The sequence below is a fragment of the Vespula vulgaris genome, chromosome 9, assembly GCF_905475345.1.
Source record: "Vespula vulgaris chromosome 9, iyVesVulg1.1, whole genome shotgun sequence".
Lineage (NCBI taxonomy): Eukaryota > Metazoa > Arthropoda > Insecta > Hymenoptera > Vespidae > Vespula > Vespula vulgaris.
Genome location: NC_066594.1, coordinates 4820540 through 4838695, shown reverse-complemented (window position 1 = coordinate 4838695; position 18156 = coordinate 4820540). Strand labels below are relative to the sequence as shown.

At 26.7% G+C, this 18156-nt stretch overlaps 6 protein-coding genes across 14 annotated transcripts; 2 read left to right on the top strand and 4 right to left on the bottom strand.

Moving 5' to 3' along the window:
- Positions 1-37: 37 nt before the first annotated feature.
- On the bottom strand, positions 38-2447 carry LOC127066543 (U3 small nucleolar RNA-interacting protein 2). The gene is made up of 8 exons (XM_051000410.1): positions 2273-2447; positions 1853-1989; positions 1609-1712; positions 1298-1525; positions 1099-1208; positions 822-1018; positions 410-747; positions 38-287 (listed from the first exon to the last, which is right to left on the bottom strand). Exons 1-8 carry the CDS (start codon positions 2321-2323, stop codon positions 52-54), a joined length of 1401 nt encoding a protein of 466 aa, XP_050856367.1. The 5' UTR covers positions 2324-2447; the 3' UTR covers positions 38-51.
- A 32-nt stretch (positions 2448-2479) lies between these two features.
- Positions 2480-4778, top strand: LOC127066546 (low molecular weight phosphotyrosine protein phosphatase-like). Of its 6 annotated transcripts, none has more exons than XM_051000415.1 (6): positions 2480-2728; positions 2807-2997; positions 3085-3246; positions 3329-3412; positions 3950-4059; positions 4201-4340. In XM_051000415.1, exons 1-5 carry the CDS (start codon positions 2692-2694, stop codon positions 3971-3973), a joined length of 498 nt encoding a protein of 165 aa, XP_050856372.1. In that variant the 5' UTR covers positions 2480-2691; the 3' UTR covers positions 3974-4059; positions 4201-4340. The 6 variants fall into 6 exon arrangements, with proteins under 6 accessions (XP_050856372.1, XP_050856374.1, XP_050856371.1 ...); XM_051000417.1 differs by lacking the exon at positions 4201-4340 and adding an exon at positions 3478-3869 and having other exon boundaries at positions 3950-4062; XM_051000414.1 differs by lacking the exon at positions 4201-4340 and having other exon boundaries at positions 3950-4062.
- A 68-nt stretch (positions 4779-4846) lies between these two features.
- Positions 4847-6738, bottom strand: LOC127066544 (guanine deaminase). The gene is made up of 8 exons (XM_051000411.1): positions 6602-6738; positions 6251-6493; positions 5947-6165; positions 5757-5864; positions 5583-5690; positions 5355-5520; positions 5125-5271; positions 4847-5062 (listed from the first exon to the last, which is right to left on the bottom strand). The coding sequence occupies exons 1-8, from the start codon at positions 6698-6700 to the stop codon at positions 4863-4865; spliced, it is 1290 nt and encodes a 429-aa protein (XP_050856368.1). The 5' UTR covers positions 6701-6738; the 3' UTR covers positions 4847-4862.
- A 579-nt stretch (positions 6739-7317) lies between these two features.
- On the top strand, positions 7318-10824 carry LOC127066542 (uncharacterized). 3 transcript variants are annotated; one of them, XM_051000407.1, is made up of 10 exons: positions 7318-7458; positions 7857-7933; positions 8074-8416; positions 8502-8837; positions 8993-9275; positions 9357-9522; positions 9581-9723; positions 9793-10120; positions 10198-10391; positions 10473-10824. In XM_051000407.1, exons 1-10 carry the CDS (start codon positions 7341-7343, stop codon positions 10546-10548), a joined length of 2064 nt encoding a protein of 687 aa, XP_050856364.1. In that variant the 5' UTR covers positions 7318-7340; the 3' UTR covers positions 10549-10824. The 3 variants fall into 3 exon arrangements, with proteins under 3 accessions (XP_050856364.1, XP_050856366.1, XP_050856363.1); XM_051000409.1 differs by having other exon boundaries at positions 7857-7948; positions 8502-8816; XM_051000406.1 differs by having other exon boundaries at positions 7857-7948.
- Positions 10825-11029: 205 nt separating this feature from the next.
- Positions 11030-15147, bottom strand: LOC127066534 (post-GPI attachment to proteins factor 6-like). Its single transcript, XM_051000391.1, has 13 exons — positions 14910-15147; positions 14633-14804; positions 14321-14534; positions 14119-14246; positions 13769-14052; positions 13407-13690; positions 13185-13313; positions 12894-13099; positions 12659-12816; positions 12338-12570; positions 12060-12254; positions 11837-11977; positions 11030-11764 (listed from the first exon to the last, which is right to left on the bottom strand). Exons 1-13 carry the CDS (start codon positions 14998-15000, stop codon positions 11591-11593), a joined length of 2409 nt encoding a protein of 802 aa, XP_050856348.1. The 5' UTR covers positions 15001-15147; the 3' UTR covers positions 11030-11590.
- A 294-nt stretch (positions 15148-15441) lies between these two features.
- LOC127066535 (Bardet-Biedl syndrome 1 protein) lies at positions 15442-18141 on the bottom strand. 2 transcript variants are annotated; one of them, XM_051000393.1, is made up of 7 exons: positions 18077-18141; positions 17384-17561; positions 17105-17314; positions 16727-17022; positions 16410-16659; positions 16163-16342; positions 15442-16094 (listed from the first exon to the last, which is right to left on the bottom strand). In XM_051000393.1, the coding sequence occupies exons 2-7, from the start codon at positions 17459-17461 to the stop codon at positions 15468-15470; spliced, it is 1641 nt and encodes a 546-aa protein (XP_050856350.1). In that variant the 5' UTR covers positions 17462-17561; positions 18077-18141; the 3' UTR covers positions 15442-15467. The 2 variants fall into 2 exon arrangements, with proteins under 2 accessions (XP_050856350.1, XP_050856349.1); XM_051000392.1 differs by lacking the exon at positions 18077-18141 and adding an exon at positions 17651-17804.
- Between the last annotated feature and the right edge of the window lie 15 nt (positions 18142-18156).

The window sequence follows — 18156 nt, the reverse complement described above, 5'->3', positions numbered from 1 at the left end:
ACGACATCATATAAACGATAAAATGTAATAATTAATCTCTTAGATAATATATTATTTATTTGTTTTATTTTGCACTAACGGTATAATAGTAATACAGTTTCTGGCTTCTGGTATACGCCACCATCTACCAAGCCTATGTTCTTGACCAACACCAGCAATCAGATTATTACCATCTGGTGTAAATACCAATGAGTTTATAAACCCTACTAATTTTATTGTAAATAATGGATGCAATGATTTAAACGAATCACCACACCGCCACAACTTGATCTCTCCATTTTGAGAACCTAATAAAAGGAAAACATTATTGCATTTAAAGATGTGTAAATCGTAATAAAATAAACATATATAAAATATATGCAGAATTTTTAAATACAAATAAAAGATATCTCATGAAGAAATATCTTACCAGATGCAACTAAATCAGTATTCAAAAGCGTTGCTATACTCGATATCCAATTTGGTTGTCCATTATTTTCATCTTTCCCATGTGCTTCTGATATACAACATAAAGGTTTTTTTTTAAGACAACCCCATACACATAATGAGCCATCATCTCCACCACTGAAAAAATTCTCTTCATTGATGAGTTTAACGATATCTATGCTGCCACTATGACCATTAAAAATTAACTGCGATTCTTCTACAATTTTCCAAATTCTAACAGTTCCATCAAATCCACCACTAGTTATAGCACGTTCTCTTGACAAAGCGTCGATTGATGTGATACCATTTTGATGTCCAAATCTAACAATAGAATTATATCTTATACATACACATTTATGTGAAAATATTAATAGAAATGTATAATGTGTACCTACAAAGATTCAACATATGCCATATCATCTAAATTCCAAACTTTTACGCTTCTATCTTCAGATGCAGAGTAGAGTGTATGAGTATCTTTTCGAAATATTAGACCAGTTATTATACCTCTATGACCTTGTAAATTTTTAAGAAGATTTAAACTTTCCCCACAAAATACTTTGATGTCTTTACAACCACCATCTCCTACAACCTGAAATATCATTCGTGAATTAAAAACATGTCTAACATAAAAAATATACATTCAAAACATAATATACTACACGTATTTACCAAAAATTTGCCATCAGTACTAATTGCCATACAATTAATTGATTTCATTCCATCCTGTCCTTTTCTTTTTCCTTTTATAACTTTTAATTTAGTTCTTTCCTTTAATGACCCTACAATATTGTTGAAATAATGTAAATTACATTATTTTTATAAATATTATTTAATTAATTTTTTTAGTTAAAAATTAATAAATACTTACATTTAACTAAACTACCATCTTTAGAACTTGAATATAAAATATTCCCTTTACTAGAAAGACATAAACAAGTAATAGAATCTTTGTGAGCATTACACCTCAACATTATAGGATCCTTGTGAGCAATGTAATGTGCTGCTATAATTTTTCTAAGGCATCCCTTTTCCTCTAAGTATTCATCTTTTAATCTTTTTGCAACTGCTCCTTCCTCAAACTCTGCTCTATCTTTCTCTATATATGTATCAAAATATAAAACACATTAATAATGCACAGATATTTGTAATAAATGTTACAGTTCATATATATTCATTAACCTTCTTCCTCTATTTGTTGAAGATATTTTTTAGCCAATCTAATACGTTTTTCTTGAATAGTTTCTTCAGTTTCTGATTCACTTTCAAACTCTGGTAATCCTAGTCTATAAAACAGATTTTATTTTTATTTTTTACAAAGTAATCATTGCTTTTTTTTGTTTGTTAATTTATTTTCAAATATAATATTTTTTACAGAAAATATATAATATAGTAAGTAAAATATTTAGCTATGAGCTTCACTCACTTTTCATTTTCTTCTGCAAGTTCTTCATCATTACTAGATATACTTTCATTGTCATTGGGTATAGATTTTCTTATATTTTTTTTCTTTCCTTTAGAAGTAAATGTACTTTTATCTCTATTTTCGAAATGTCCATTGTGCTGAAAGATAAACAAATAATATTTCAACAGATATATCATCAATCAGATATATCATGGATACATAATATTTAATAATTATTAAAATTAATTAAATATTAAATTAAATATTAGATACTAAATTAATTAAATAAAGCTTCAATTAAACTAGTTTATTAACTTTAAATTCAGCTAAATCTCAACGATATACTATTTGTTTATTATAAACTACCGATAAATCTAACCTATACTAAGCAAATGATTATAGATGTTTCATTTTGTCAATTTGCATATACTAGTAACTTACTTTTCTTTTAACGTTACCCTTAACTCGATTGTTTCTTATAAAAAACGACATTTTAATATGTAATTAATATAACATTTAACTAAAGATAAAATATAACATTCTAAATTCACTTTGAGTATACCGAGCACATGGTATAAAATAGGAATATTACATCCTTACTGCTGCCCTCTAAACTAGTTAGAGAGCAGCACGTATGTAATACGCGGGTAAAAAAAATTTTATTAAGGCTGTTCATTACTTCTGGTTTTATAATGGTTTACGCCAATGATGAGAGTAGGCCTAATTCTTAACTTATCGCTGAAGTCATAGTCAAGGTTAGGAAACAAACAGAATTGTTATGTTTCACGTGCAAATCTAACTAATAAAATAATAAAGATAATAAAATTAGTAGTAAAGTTATAAAAATAATAAAATCAATCATGTCACAAAAGAAAAAAGTGCTTATGGTTTGTTTAGGTATTTTTGTAAACCTCCTTTATTAAATTATTTCTTTACCTATATAATATATAATCTAATATGAACATTTCTTTGAAGGAAATATTTGTCGTTCTCCAATCGCAGAAGCTGTTTTTGATGATAAAATTAAGAAACTTGATTTAACTAATCAATGGGAAGTAAATAGTGCAGCTCTTATAGGATATCACACTGGTAAAAATCCAGATCGGAGAGCTATGTCTATATTAAAACAGAAAGGACTTACAAGTTATTCTCATCGTGCTAGACCAGTATGTAAAGCTTCTGGTAAATAAAATATAATACAAACTATTTTTATATTTACTATATATAAAAATATATATTATTGCTATTTTTAGATCACAGTAGATGATTTTGATAAATATGATTGGATATTTGGAATGGATGTTCAAAATATTCAAGAACTAAATAAATTAAAACCACAAGGTAGTAAAGCGACAATTGAATTGCTTGGAAAATATGATCCACAAAGAGAAACAATAATACGTGATCCTTATTATGTATACTATCATAGTTATTTTATTCTTATATACGTTTATTTGAATAAAATTTAAACAATATAAATTATTTTTATATCTATAGGATGATGATATCACTGGATTTGAGAAGGTATATGATCAATGTGTAAGAAGTATTACAGCATTTTTACAAAAGCAAGGCATAAAGGTGATTAATTTCTTATTTAATTGTATAATGTTTGTTACCATATAATGGAATATTTATTTTTTCAGATGTAGAATAATAACTCAACTTAAACCTAGAGAAAAAAATATTTATTTTAAATAACTAATTTATGAGTATCCTGACAAAAAATTTAATGATATTTTACTTATAAGTGAATATCAATTAACTATATTATAAAAGAAATAATTACAGACACAAAAATCATTTATATTAGTGGTACATAATAAAAACATTGCAATCTTAGAGAATCGCGATTCATAATTTGCGAACTATTAATTTTTATAATATATATAAGTAAATACTACTGTGCTGCAGTCTACTATGTATTGTTCTTACCTAACCTTTACATCTTTACATCTTACCTATCTTTACATCCATCTTGTATCTCTTACACTATCTTTATCTCATAATTTCGTACGACATGACAGAAAAAAATAAAGTACTTATGGTTTGTTTAGGTAGGATTGTAATGTAGTAATGTAATAATATAGTACTATGAATTGATATTTTTCATTATAGGAAATAGTTGTCGTTCTCCGATAGCAGAAGCAGTTTTTAATACAGAAATTAAAAAAATGAATTTAGTTAATTATTGGGAAGCAGATAGTGCAGCAATTTTAAAATATCATGTAGGTAATCCACCTGAGCCAAGAGCCATGTCAACGCTTCAAAAAAATGGAATTACTGAATACTCTCACAAAGCAAGACTTGTAAGAATATTTTATATAATTTAATAAAAAAACTTGATATTATAATTATTGTTATTTTAGATAACAAAAGCTGATTTTAACAAGTATGATTGGATATTTGGAATGGATGGTTATATAATGGAATATTTGTACAAATTAAAACCAGAAAATAGTAAGGCTATTGTTGAACTTCTAGGAAAATATGATCCAAAAGGAGAAACTAATATAAGAGATCCATTATTTGTATGTAACTTTTAATGATAGAATTTATAACATCTTATCAAAAAATGTTTATATCATCTGTATACTATCATTTTGTTATAGGACAACGGTAGTTATGGATTTGAGAAAGCATTTGAACAATCTTTAAGAAGTATACAATCATTTTTAGAATATCATAAAAATAATTAAAATAAAATTTAGGAAATATATATGCATGACTAACTTAAATACTCTTAAACCGCACTATTAACCATCTATGTGCTTGCATGCATTGCATACTTTCCATAATAGCTTTGTATAAATGTACAAAAAATATATACTGATGAATCATGTTATGAAACTATATTTTTGTTTAAAATATTAACCAATAAAATAAAATATGTGCAAATCATAATTAATGTGAAGTATATGATATATGAGAATATATATGATATATGTGATAAATGTGAAAATATATAATATATAATGAATGGAATAAATTATGATATAAAAAAAAATGAAAATATATGATACATATATTTTTATTTAACTTTGTAACCAGAAACATAAACTTCAACAATGTTACGATCATCTCCAGAATATATAAATCTTTGTAATTGTTCTTCTAATGTATAACTCATGAAGTCATCTAATGGCCCATTACTTACACTCATATCTACTATAAGTGCATCAAATTCTTTACCAGGTATTAAATTACCTACCTCTTTGTTAATCCCTAGTGCTGAAAAATTATATGTAAACAAATTATGGGAAAAGTATTGGATATTGAATAGAAATACTTACATATAGCACCTCCTAAAGTAGCCATATAAAATACGTCTTTATAGTTGAGACTTTCATAATCATTTTTAAACATAGCAAGATTACTTGACACTTGCAATGCAGATCTCATTGCATGCACCATACTAGAGCTTTGTCCACCTGCTACATCTAATAAATAAATAAGTATTTATTTATATAATATTTATACAGATTTATCTATCATTTAAAAAGTTTTCAAAAATTGTCAATACCTGTCCCTAATCCTATTTTAAGTCCTTCTGATTTTAACTTTTGTACATCACACATACCACTTTTTAAACATGTGTTAGAGGATGGACAATGTATAATTGCTGTATCATTTTGTTTGAGGAGTGTTATTTCATCATTTGTGAGATGTATTGCATGAGCTAATATTGTCTAAAAAAAATTGTTCAAGTCTAATTAAAAAATGATACTTTTATGTACATTTTATAATTTACCTTGTTAGTTAGAAGTCCAGCTGCATTGTATATACTAGCATAAGATGGATACTCTTTGTACATATATCTTACTGCTTTAATTTCATCTACATTTTCAGAAATATGTGTCTAAAATAATGGTATTTTTATAATTATGCTTTGCAATAATCTAACTAATGCATTATTTGTAAATACCTGTATGTGAAGATCTTTTTCTTTAGCCAGCTTACCCAATTCTTTCATTAATTCCATATCACAACTTAAAGCAAATCTTGGTGTAATAATTGGTTTTATAAGATGATTCTATAACAAAAATTTTTTATGAAGTACTAAGATTTCAATAATCTAATTACCATGAATAGTTAAGATTATTGTTTTTACTTACACCAAAATTTAAAATATCATTTATAAATTGTATAGTATTTTTTATAGATTCTGCAGTATTTTCATAATATCCATCATCACGATGTAAATTCATATTTACTTTTCCTATGAAAGCACGTTGGCCTAAATATGCAACTGCTCGAGCAAGTTCCATAGATGCCTTTCCATATAGAGATGCAAAATAACATGCTGTTGTTGTACCCATGGCAAGAGTACGTTTCTGTATATTATATAAATATATATATAAATATATATATATATAAATATTTTTGTTGTTACAGATTAAAATAAAAAATTCTACATACCACAACAGTTTCAAATACATGTTTAGCAAATTTTTCATCTACATATTTTTTTTCTAAAGGGAAAGTATAATTTTCTAACCAGTCTAATAGATTTTTATCATAACCCAAACCAAGATTAGGAAATTGAACTGCATGAGTATGACAATCAATAAGACCTGGCATTAAAAATTGTTTGTCATTTAAAATAGTGACATGATCACCTATGTGTGCACTAGGTCCTGGATTCACAGTAACATCAATGATCTATAAATTTCAAATGTTATAAAAATTATAACAATTGTTTATATATTTATTTAATTTAAACAAAGACATGATATTTATTGACATCTTATAACATAGGTCAATTTATACCTTGCCATTTTCAACCAGTACTGCAGCGCGATCAATCGTAATTAATTCTCTTTTTTCGTTAGAATGTACCAAGGCACCAACGAATATTTGGCGTTTCATTATAGAGAATTTTTTTTAATGTTCCGAAAAGATTTAAACTGAAAAATTCTAATAAAAGATCATTTTTTTTTTGTGGATTTTTTTACGTGTTAAGAAAAAGTAAGATTACCACCAAAAAGAAGAATTAAAATCGATTTTCAATACTAATGCATCATTTGACTTATTTTATTAAGAGTCATTCCTACCGATAATTTCATTGAATCAAATTTTTGAAAATATGTATCTTTTCGGAATATAAATAGAAGTTCATGATCCATATAGTTTCGCTCATTGATCTGTTAGTGATCACCAACAATACCAACGTTGTCGCTTCGCACTACGAAGAGCAGAAGTGATGCGATTTTTAGCGCCTGTAATGATTTATATTTTTAAAATGTTTTTAATTAATTATTACTTACATATAGTTAGAATTTTTTATATATTGTGAAATTATAGAAAAATATCTAAATAATGCTCTCAAGAAATTTTTAAATGAGTAAAAAAGAAACGTTATCAAGATAGGTGATATTGATCAAACGTAATATCATTGTAACAAGATCGTTTTTCATGAGACATTTGTTTCGTGAAACTAATCTAAATCAATTAATTTCAAAGATTATTCTATTTTCTATTTGCGATTGTGTTTATTGCGATATTAAATATGGAAAATAAAAAGGAAAAGAAACAAGAAAAACTGAAAAAAACAGAAAAAGTAATATCCGATCCACATCGCGAATATTTGGATATGGATACCGATGAGGAAGGCTATGAACGACGAGGTAAAAGAATCAATTTTTTCCTCAAAATTTGTATTACTTCTGTGTTAGAAAAAATATCGAGTTCATTTATATTGTATGATAAAAAGAAAAAGAATTTATCGCGTAAGTATTTATATTTTTACATAAAGTTGTAAAAAATATATCTAACTTCTATGAAGATAAATAGACTTGTATTTTAAATAATTCAGATGAGTATTTTATTATATAATTTCTCTTATATACTTATTCGTTCGAAAATTTGAAAATAATTGCAATCGAAATACCTGCTATGTTCATACACGTGTGCTAACGTTCTCCTAGAAATAATAACAGTTTTACCAGCTTTAATGGACGTATGAAGAAAGATAATTATCGATTATATTTAAAGAGAATTAATTGATTTTATCTATTCATGGCAGAAACTTCCGAGAGTGAAGATGAGATTTCTTCAGAACCAGAAAATCCAACTTATACGGAGCAAGAACTGATAACACTAGTCAGTATCGTCATTGTTAGTTGAGCGGGAATATTTAAAATTATCGATCTTAACCAAACGCATGTGCTTTCAACTCATAAAACCAAATCATATGTCTAAAAGCTTTATTACATTTTCCATTATAGAAGTATGTTTTTTAGGTACAATACGTAAAGGATTTAACGATACTCTGTCATCTTAAAGAATCGGATTGGAATGAAAGCTGCTACGAAGTTATACGAGAATATTTTCAATGCGTATCTCATACTATATTGATTATATTTTTCAACCAAAATAAATTAATAGCATCTTTGAATCTTTCCGATTGCAAGGACGTAGATCTTATGTATTTTTTAAGATCACCCTTACAAATCTACACAACTGATAATTTTCTCAAAACTATTTTCTGTGGAAATATTAACGAAGATAAAACAAAATCGTTCTTCAAATTTCTACAGAATATATACGCTCCTGTTGCTCTAACTAGTAACGAGTGGCCAGAAAGTAATTTTTTGTATTATATTAATCGTTTTATAATCATAAATAAATTTATGACTTATCTTATATATTTTCTTCTATTATATTTTAGTTATACAGGATGATCTCTATTTGAACTTACACAATCTTTTAATGATTTTAAATGAGCAACTTTGTAAATCAATAAATCGAACGATTTTGTATGTACCAAAGGAACGTTTACCTGAATTACGTGGATTTCAATTATTTTATGAGGATAATTCCGTAATAAGAGAAGAAAAAGATACGTCCATACTAATGCAAAAGTTTCATATAAAAGAATTAATTGAAAGATTGGAAAAAATAGTCAGATGTTGGACAAAACAAATACATGCAGCTTTAAATACTACGATTATTAGAAGAAATATCGAAAGTATAATGGATGAATGTAATCATTGGAAAAATGTTTGTTAGTGCTATCATTTTTATCATTATTAAGAATAATTAATATTTTATATAAATTATAAAATTTATTTTTAAATAAAATCATATCATATTTTTAACTAAAATCATTTCATTAAAATTTATCTAAAGATCAATAAAATCTATCATGTATATTTTTAGATGATAATTTAAATTCTTTAAATAATCAATTATCAAACAATGAAGTCCAAGCTATTATCAAATTATTAAAAAATATAAATTCATCAAGTGTGGAATCATTTCCAATATTTATCAGAAAACTAAAAGAAACACTGATGGAATCTTCATCGAATTTAATATACTTAAACATTTTATCTGAATATTGTACAAATTTATATATCTCGGATAATATAGAAACTAATATGACGAAGATATTGCTTCTAATACTACTCATTTGGGTGGAATCACCTTTTTATAGTATAACGTATATATAGATATTTTATTAAAATATATAATACGCAATAGAGATTTATGTAATATTAACATAAAATTTATATTTTTATAGAAAAAATATTGGGTCTCTTTGCCGAGCATTAAGTACTCAATTAATATCTCAATGTCAAAGATATATAGATTTAGAGACTGCAATTAAGGGACATGCAGAAAGTGGGATACATATGCTAGAGAAATCTATATCTACCTGTCAAATGTACAAGAAAGTTTATGAAAAAGTAAGAAAACATTTTTTTTTTAATTTTAAAGTTAATATTAATCTTTAATATTTTATAGTTTGTAAAAAATATAGCAACTTCCATTAGTCCTTATAGAATATGGGATATAGATGAAGAAATGATTTTTAATAATATTAATGCATTTATACAAAGATGTCATGATATTATTGAAATTTGTAATGCACGAATTATTTTTGAAAGGTAATAATTTAGGAAACTTAATATTTGACTCTTTAAAATATAGTGTATATTATTATTATATTATCATAGGTGTACTAAAGAAATAACATTTGGAGGTGCAAGAGGAATAGACTATGAAAAATGTTGTCAACAAATCGAAAACCTGTTTTATGATAATTTAAACAAAATCATTGCAATTAAAGAAAATATATTAAACATTAAAGATACTAATTGCAATATAACTATACATAAATTTAGAATAGCTATAATACAATTAGAAAACATGATTAAAAATTTAATTAACAAAATTTTTGAAAATATTAAAAACATTGATGAAGGTATTGAAGCAATATATGCTTTTGAAAGATTTAAGTATCGAACGTGTTTAAAAGATTTAATATACGAAAAATGGACACAGGTGAAGTATTTACAAGATGGAAAATATATGATTATTATTTAATATATTTATTCGTTATAATTTTGTTATGTGCATAGATGTGGAAAATGTTAGATGAAGAAATAGAAAATTGCAATATAGCTACAATTAAAGAAATAGGTGCATATCATCCACTTATCCAATCTTTTTCTAAATACTTAAATGTGCAATACACAAAAAAATATTATTTAAAAACGCAATATACAAAAATGATAAATGCATCTTACTGGTTAGTAAATTGTGTAGATGAAAGGTATGTGCAATATTGCAAATTAATAGTTATAATTGTATTTTTTATAGAAAAAACATAGATATTAAATTTAAATAATTTTAGATATTCCCTGGAACGTTATAACATTGTAATAGATCAGTTAGAAGATGCTTATACTATTAATGCAATAAGAAGCTAATCATATGATTTAAAAAATTCAATGAAAATGAATAATTGGATAACAGTTGATTATTCAAATTTATGAATCTAATAAAATTAAATTTTAGTTTTTTTCCATTTACTTATAATGTCGTTTTAAATATAATTATACATTAATAATACAAATATAAAAAAATATGTTAGATAATACAAATAAAGTATTACATATTTAGATATTAAAATGATAATATTATAACATTTTAATAGTGAAGTATTTGTTCAATAACTCAATATATAATATTTATATAAGTTACAAATTCTAACTATCCTTAAATAAGCTTCATAAAAAAGTATTATGTATACTTTGTGTATATAGAAATATATAAAATACTAATAAAAATATATTTGTATATATTTATACCTTAGATATATCTTACTATAAAAATTGATATATTTTATATTTAGAATTTTCTTATTTATAGAATGACTTATTAAATAAATTATAAATATTGTATAGCTTTTAAATATATACTCTTTAATGCGTGCATATTAATTTAAGTTTATCGTTACGTTTATAGGAACTATATAAAGAAATTGCAATTTTTTCATTTAGAAAAAAAAATGTACATTTAATTATTAGTAAGATAATTTCTTCTTTAAAAAACATTATTATTAAATTAGAATAATATATATCTCAATATTTATTAAAATAGTTTATATATATTTTATTAGGCACTATGCACATACTATCACATAATCGTTTTTTATTAGAAGAGCTAATATTTCCTATATATTATAGTTCGTACTATTACAAATTTTATGCATCTTATTCAACATACGAAATGTGTTGAATTTGCAAATTAATATATGCTCTTTTAATAAAAAAATCATATATGTAATATATTGAGGCACCATGTTCTTATTTTCCTTATCAAACATATAAAAGATTCCTGTACTTATAGATATTTTGTTAGTTTTAATTATCAATTATAATATTATTTTGGCATAATGCAATGATAAGAAAGTTATAAATGGAAAACTTTTTCTTTTTCTATTCATCTGGACACAATTACTATATTCTCTTACCTATTTATCACTGTAAATACTGGACTTTCAGGATAATCTTTATAGTTTAATAACTCACTATCTTCTGTAGAAGAATCAATATCTGAGTTGTTTAATTGCTCTGTTCGTGCAGGTGGTAATAAAAATATTAGAGATATAGCTATTACCATATGCCATGCACTATGAACATACTGTAATAAAATAAATTTATAATTTATAAGATTTCTCAAAACAAAATCATTATATCAGTTATGTTTACATACTTGATAATTTGCTTCTGTTTCAACTAAAGAAAAGAGCAGTAAACCAACACCTGCTAATAGTAAGCCTATTAATAGCTTTGATAATCTGTTAGGTTTTTTCCAACTTTTTAAATAATAACTACGATATAGGTATGTTCCAACCTACGGGATTTATAATATAAACAAAAACGTATTATTAGAGTATTTAGAACCAAATAATGAAGATGTATAATAATTAACTTACTGGTATTATGATACCTATTGTCAAAGGCATCAATATACTAATTAAACTTGTTCTATCAGATTGCACTTCAAATGTTATAAGAAGAACACCAAGCATATGACATAAAGATACGAAACGAATAGGTAATCCTGCCATAGCTACAAGTGTTACCCAAAAAGCTAATATACTTGAAAAAAAATCGCAGTATTGTAAAACCTAGATAATAGAAAAAAAAGCTAATTTATTTCTATGCCTCTCTGTTTAAGTAAATAATAATACATAGCTAAAAACAAACTTACTTCGAATTTAGTAATACAATAATTTGTAGTACGTTGATCACAGGCATGGTAAAAAGCAGAAGATAACATAGTAGATAAATAAATCAATCCTTCTGTATAAAGTTCTCGTTTTATAGCTAAATATATAGCTGGTATGAAGAATCCATTGCTTAATGTTAACATTAATGTTGTTATAACAGCAAAATTTCCAGAATTAGTGGAAATTACATCAGTACAGCCCCATCCTTTATATCCTAAATATGTAATAGATAATTAATAACTCGTACTTTTAAATAAATATGAATTTCCTTTGCATATTTTACTTTGGAATAAAGTTGTTACCTTCAAAACAATCACAAGCTGTATACACAAGAAGATTTCTATGAATTTCTTGACAAATCCCATGATAACCACATGAATTGTTACCAGAAAATACACATTGTCTTGTATGAATATTCAATAATACTAAAATTTCTTCCATTTCACAATTTACAGGATGGCTATAAATAGAATTATTCGCGCATAAAATAATTATACTATGAATATGTATGTTTATATATATAAAATATAATCTTACTCATTTATGTAACATGTTGCCTGTAAAGAAATATACCATGTATCTGGCTGTGGATATGGTATTAATATACTTTCATCATGTTTACTTAATGAAGACAAGTTCATAAATAGTTTTTTATCTTCACACACAATTTTGTTTTCTAATATATTAGGTGCATGACCTTTTTGAACACAAACAGCTACAACGATTAATTGTTTTGTCATGGTCTATTAAAAGTAATGATGATTTTAAATTATACAATCTACACATAAGTTTGTTTTCAATAATTTTTGCAATATCAAAATTTCTTACCTCATACATTTCTAAATGAATATTAATTTCAAGAGTACCTCCAATATCTACTAAAGGTAAAATATTAAATTGTATTATTATTGGATATGAGTCCATTAATACCAACCAAGGAGTTAACCATTCTCTTCCCTAAAGAGAAGTATATATATTAAATAATATAATTTTTTATCACATTGATTTTTTATCTATTATTATATATCTATATTATTAAATTAAACATACTTGCAATAAATAACTTGAAGAAAATACTTGAGAATGTTTAACTCTAACAAGTTGATATCTTGGGAAGCATTTATTCTCTTCATTAGAATTTTCCTTCTGTACATAAAACTGATTTTTATACAGATCTATCAAATCAATAGATGAATTTATGTTATGATTCAAAAAATTGTAGATTTGTTGTTCTTTCAGATTTTTTGCTGATATTTGTGTCACTTTTTCAGTAATTGATGACACATCTAAGTACTGTTTTATAAACTCTTTCTCTATTAGTTTTATAGGACACTCTGAAACAATACATTTTATTTTATAAAGCTCAATTTTTTTTTTAAATTAGTTCATTTTTATAATTACAGACTACTTACCTGAAATACTAACTTTGATGTTAAATTCTATTATACTATCTGAAATAATTAACAAGTAATAGTAACTATCTTCATATGGGGAAGATATTGTAAATGTATAAGAATCTAGCATGGTTAAATTTCCAATATTACTTGAAGGAGTATTATTATATATTGGTAAAACACGACCTTGCAAAGCTATATTCTTAATACAAGGTTTATATACATTACGAAAGGAATGCACAGTAAAATTACATCCCCAAATGTATACACGTAAAGTTGATATTCCAGATGGCACATATATCCTAAAAAATATATAAATAAATAACTTTCAAACTTTTATCATGTTTTGATTCATTATATATAATTACTTGTAATAAGAAGATGTTTCTTTTGTCTTCAGAGTAGTTTGATAACCCACAGGTATATTTTCTATATTATTTGCTCCTACCCATAAAGCTACAGAACCTATACTATAATGGCATTTGTGAACAAGGCCCTGAAATATTAAATTAAATATCCTTTAATATTTTATTTCCTTTAATGATAATGAATGAAATTATATAAGCATACTTGTTGTTGAACTTTTTTATCCCAATGAGATAAATATGCTGCCACAAACCAATCCCCAGCTTGTGGTCCATAAACTGGTATAACAGCCATAGTCTTTGGTTCAAAAAATGTATCAGTTGAAATTACCAGTGTATCATTATTTAGTGGATACATATTTGTTGGAAATGTCATATTATCAACAGATAACACAGGGTAACTACCCCATCGTAAGTGTCTACAAAATATTACTAAAACTTTTATCCTGTCCCAAGTTCCTTTTTTTTAAATAAGATGAATTAAAGAATCACATTTACAAATAGAAAAAGCACTAACATATGCACTTTTCTTTGGGGACAATTTGGTCCATCCATGAATGCTGCAAATTGCCATGTTGCTCTAAGTATTTCCTTTGGAACATTGAAATGAAACATAGCTACATCTGAATAACTTTTAAAGGATTGAAGTATACTTTCTTGACTTGCTTCTGGTATTATACATGATGCACCTATCCATTAAATTAAGTTATTAAAATAATAAAAACAAATACATAATCATGCATATCACACATTATCTATATTATGATCAATGTTGACTTTGGAAACAAACATACCTGGAAAGAAAAGTAATAAATGTACAAAAAAAAAGTAAAGATAATACAAATGTTGAGTTGAGAAAAAACGTTTTAAAAATATGGCAATCATTATATAAGCAGAAAATATAATAAATATAATTAATATTTAACAAAACACATGTAGAATAAAGTAAAGATTTTATTACGAATAGTTTACAAACTTAACATATTTATAATTTCGTGTTTATAGGTAAAGTTAGGTAGAGCCGTTCGTAGATTCGCTAGTAATACTGATGTTTGCGCTCTCTAGTGATAAAATGTAAATTAGAAAAAATCTCTATAACATTCGAGTTATCATATTTATAATTATCAATTCATATTGTTATTTTTTAAAAAAATTTATTTTTATATTCAGTAATAAATTATATTTCATGAAAATATATTTAAAATCTTGCGATTACCAACAAAAATCATCATAATCGTCCAATTAAATTACAATCATTTAATTCAATTTACGCGATATCAAATAGATATTACGAAATCATTTAAAACAAAAAAGCCATTCGATCAATGATAAATATATAAAATGAAAAATTTTTAAACTTCGATCTCTTCTTCAGCAGCTGGTAAGATAACGTTAGTGAATGTAAGTGGCTTGGATTTATCCTTCTTGCAAAGTAAAACTTGTACCTTGCCAGAAATTCTATTTATTAACGTAGCATCAATTGTTATCGGGATTGGTATACCGCTGGGTAATAAAGGCAAGTTGACAACACGTGGGTTGACTTCTGTATTTTCTCCTCTACAAACGATAAACAATCCAGTATCGGATAATCCATCCGAAATATTCGTGATTAATATCTGAATTCGATAATTGGGTCCTAAGCCAAGGACATTAGCCTCCAAGGATATCGGATCAAGTCCTGTATTTTCACAACCGGTTAACAGATCAAGAGCATTTTTGGCAATAGTTAAGCGTAGTCGTAGAAAACCCTGTTGAAAAGTATTATGAATTTTTTTCGCTTCAGATCTTTCTCTTATTGTTTGCTCCACGAAAAGACGCGTTTTTTTTGGTATCACAAATTTTGTACCACCATTTGGTGTCACGGAGAAAATTGTATTATGTATACTAAAATCTGCAGTTCGCTTTAATATCTTCACACAGAGACCACCACTGACCGTTACCATCGCCATCGCTCGTTCTTCTTGTCCCATCCGTCCATACTGTAAAACATCCGTTTTCTGTATAAGAGTTAGTTGAGAATTATTAAACACAGTAGATAAAAAGATACCTTTATCGCAGACACTGGTTCCATTGTTTTAATCGTGTCCACGTGATGCTTACCATCGTATATTCGTACACCATATCCAGCCGTACTGACGGCTAGTAAAGAAAGTCCGCTTTGTGGTACTGGCAAACTTACCATGTCTAATATAATACCTGGTACATTGATGCTCCATACTTTAATACCCTGAAAAAATAACATATGTATGCTTATGTATATTTTTGTTATGAAATCTTTGTTTCCAAATTCCTACTTTTTTGGAAAATCCTAATAACGTTCCGTCCATAATAGCGACTGCTGCACCATCACCGTTAAGAACAGAGATAGCAACGATCGGAGCTTCAAGTTTTTCCCAGAGTTTCACAGGACTCCCTCTTCGTATCGCTCCTATGTTTCCGTCTCTACCGACCACCATAATTCGCCCATCACCAGCCCACAAACCAGTAGTGGCGAATGATACAGGAGGCCACTTTAAAAGATGCTTGTCCATAACGGTAAACGCTCTAAAAAAGACGAATAAAAAGAGAAAAATTGAAATGATTCTGTAAGAAATTAATACATCTCTCGTACCTCGGATCCAATACGAGGATCTCTCTGTTTTCTGTGCCGATTATAAGGCAACTACAAGCAGGATCATTCCATGAATCCTTTCTGATAACACCAAGGGCGGTGACTGCGTTGTTTTTAATCAAAGGTATCCTTCTGTATTGTTCCGCAAAACTCATTCGTAAATTTACATCCATCGATAAAAATTTTAAGGTACGTGGAGAAATTGCTGCTGCCCCAAGTTCTTTCAACAACGAGTCTAGATCATCGGCTAATGTCAGCACGTTTAGTTCTTCTTCGAGACCAGCCTTATGCCATATCTGAAGAAAACTCGGGTATATCGTCCAACGCAAATAACATTGATGGTACAGGAAAAATATATAATTTTAATCTTAGACGCACTTCTCGCTCTTTAGGATGAGCTTCGAGATGCGGCAGGCAATATTTAAAAAATGGCCTTAAATTCTTAAAGATATAAACGCTGGAGCCGGCTCCTGCAGCTAATACGGCTGATCTGGGTTCACCGTTCTCTGTATAAAATCCAGCGACTCCACAAGGTGCATCTACCATATTATGTTCCGTTATTTGATCACTTCCTTTATAAACGCGTATCTTAAAAGAACAAAAAATTATTCTTTATAAAGAAAAAATCGTAATATCAAAATGGTTGATGTTAAACACCTTTGTTGAATTAGCGTTAACGGATCCTAAATCTGTGGACACAAGACGCACATCACCATCACCGTTTACATCTAGCATATCGAGGCCGCCAGGAAGAGTATAAATTTTAGCGCTCGGTTCCCAAATGGCCTCCAACCACCTGCTTGTTCCAAGACTACTGCCTGAATTATGATCTGCTCTAAAAATAATATATTAAAAAGATACAAATTTTTATATTATTTTAAAATATATAAGTTCTGTAGGATGTAAAAATTAATATATCTTTACCTTAATCCGTGCATATTGAAATTTTCAAATATATTAATAAATGTTTATTTTTATTTTAATTCAATTGAGTTGCGCTTAACAAAAAAAAATAAATATACATGTTCATATAATCTTAATATTTTCCACAATGTTATTCGCTCTAAATAGTAGCGTCTAAATCACGTGCTATGTTTGGCTTTACGTATCCATGGGAATCTTTTACTAATACACGGCATATTACTAAGATATCATGCGCATAACATAAGCATGCGCTCTTTAAAACATTCTTTCAATTTAAGGCGATTAATTTATGAATGTTATGAAATCGAACAAAATTTATAATCTTCGGAACAAAATAAATTAATGAACATGAAGATACAATAAGAAGCACTTATTCAATATACACACATTAAAACATGTTTAATAATTGGAAGAATGTTTACCTACATCGAAACATTGTTTTCATTAGCATCATGTTTATTTTCCTTCTCCGTTGAACAGTTACGAATCAACCTTCAGAGATTTCG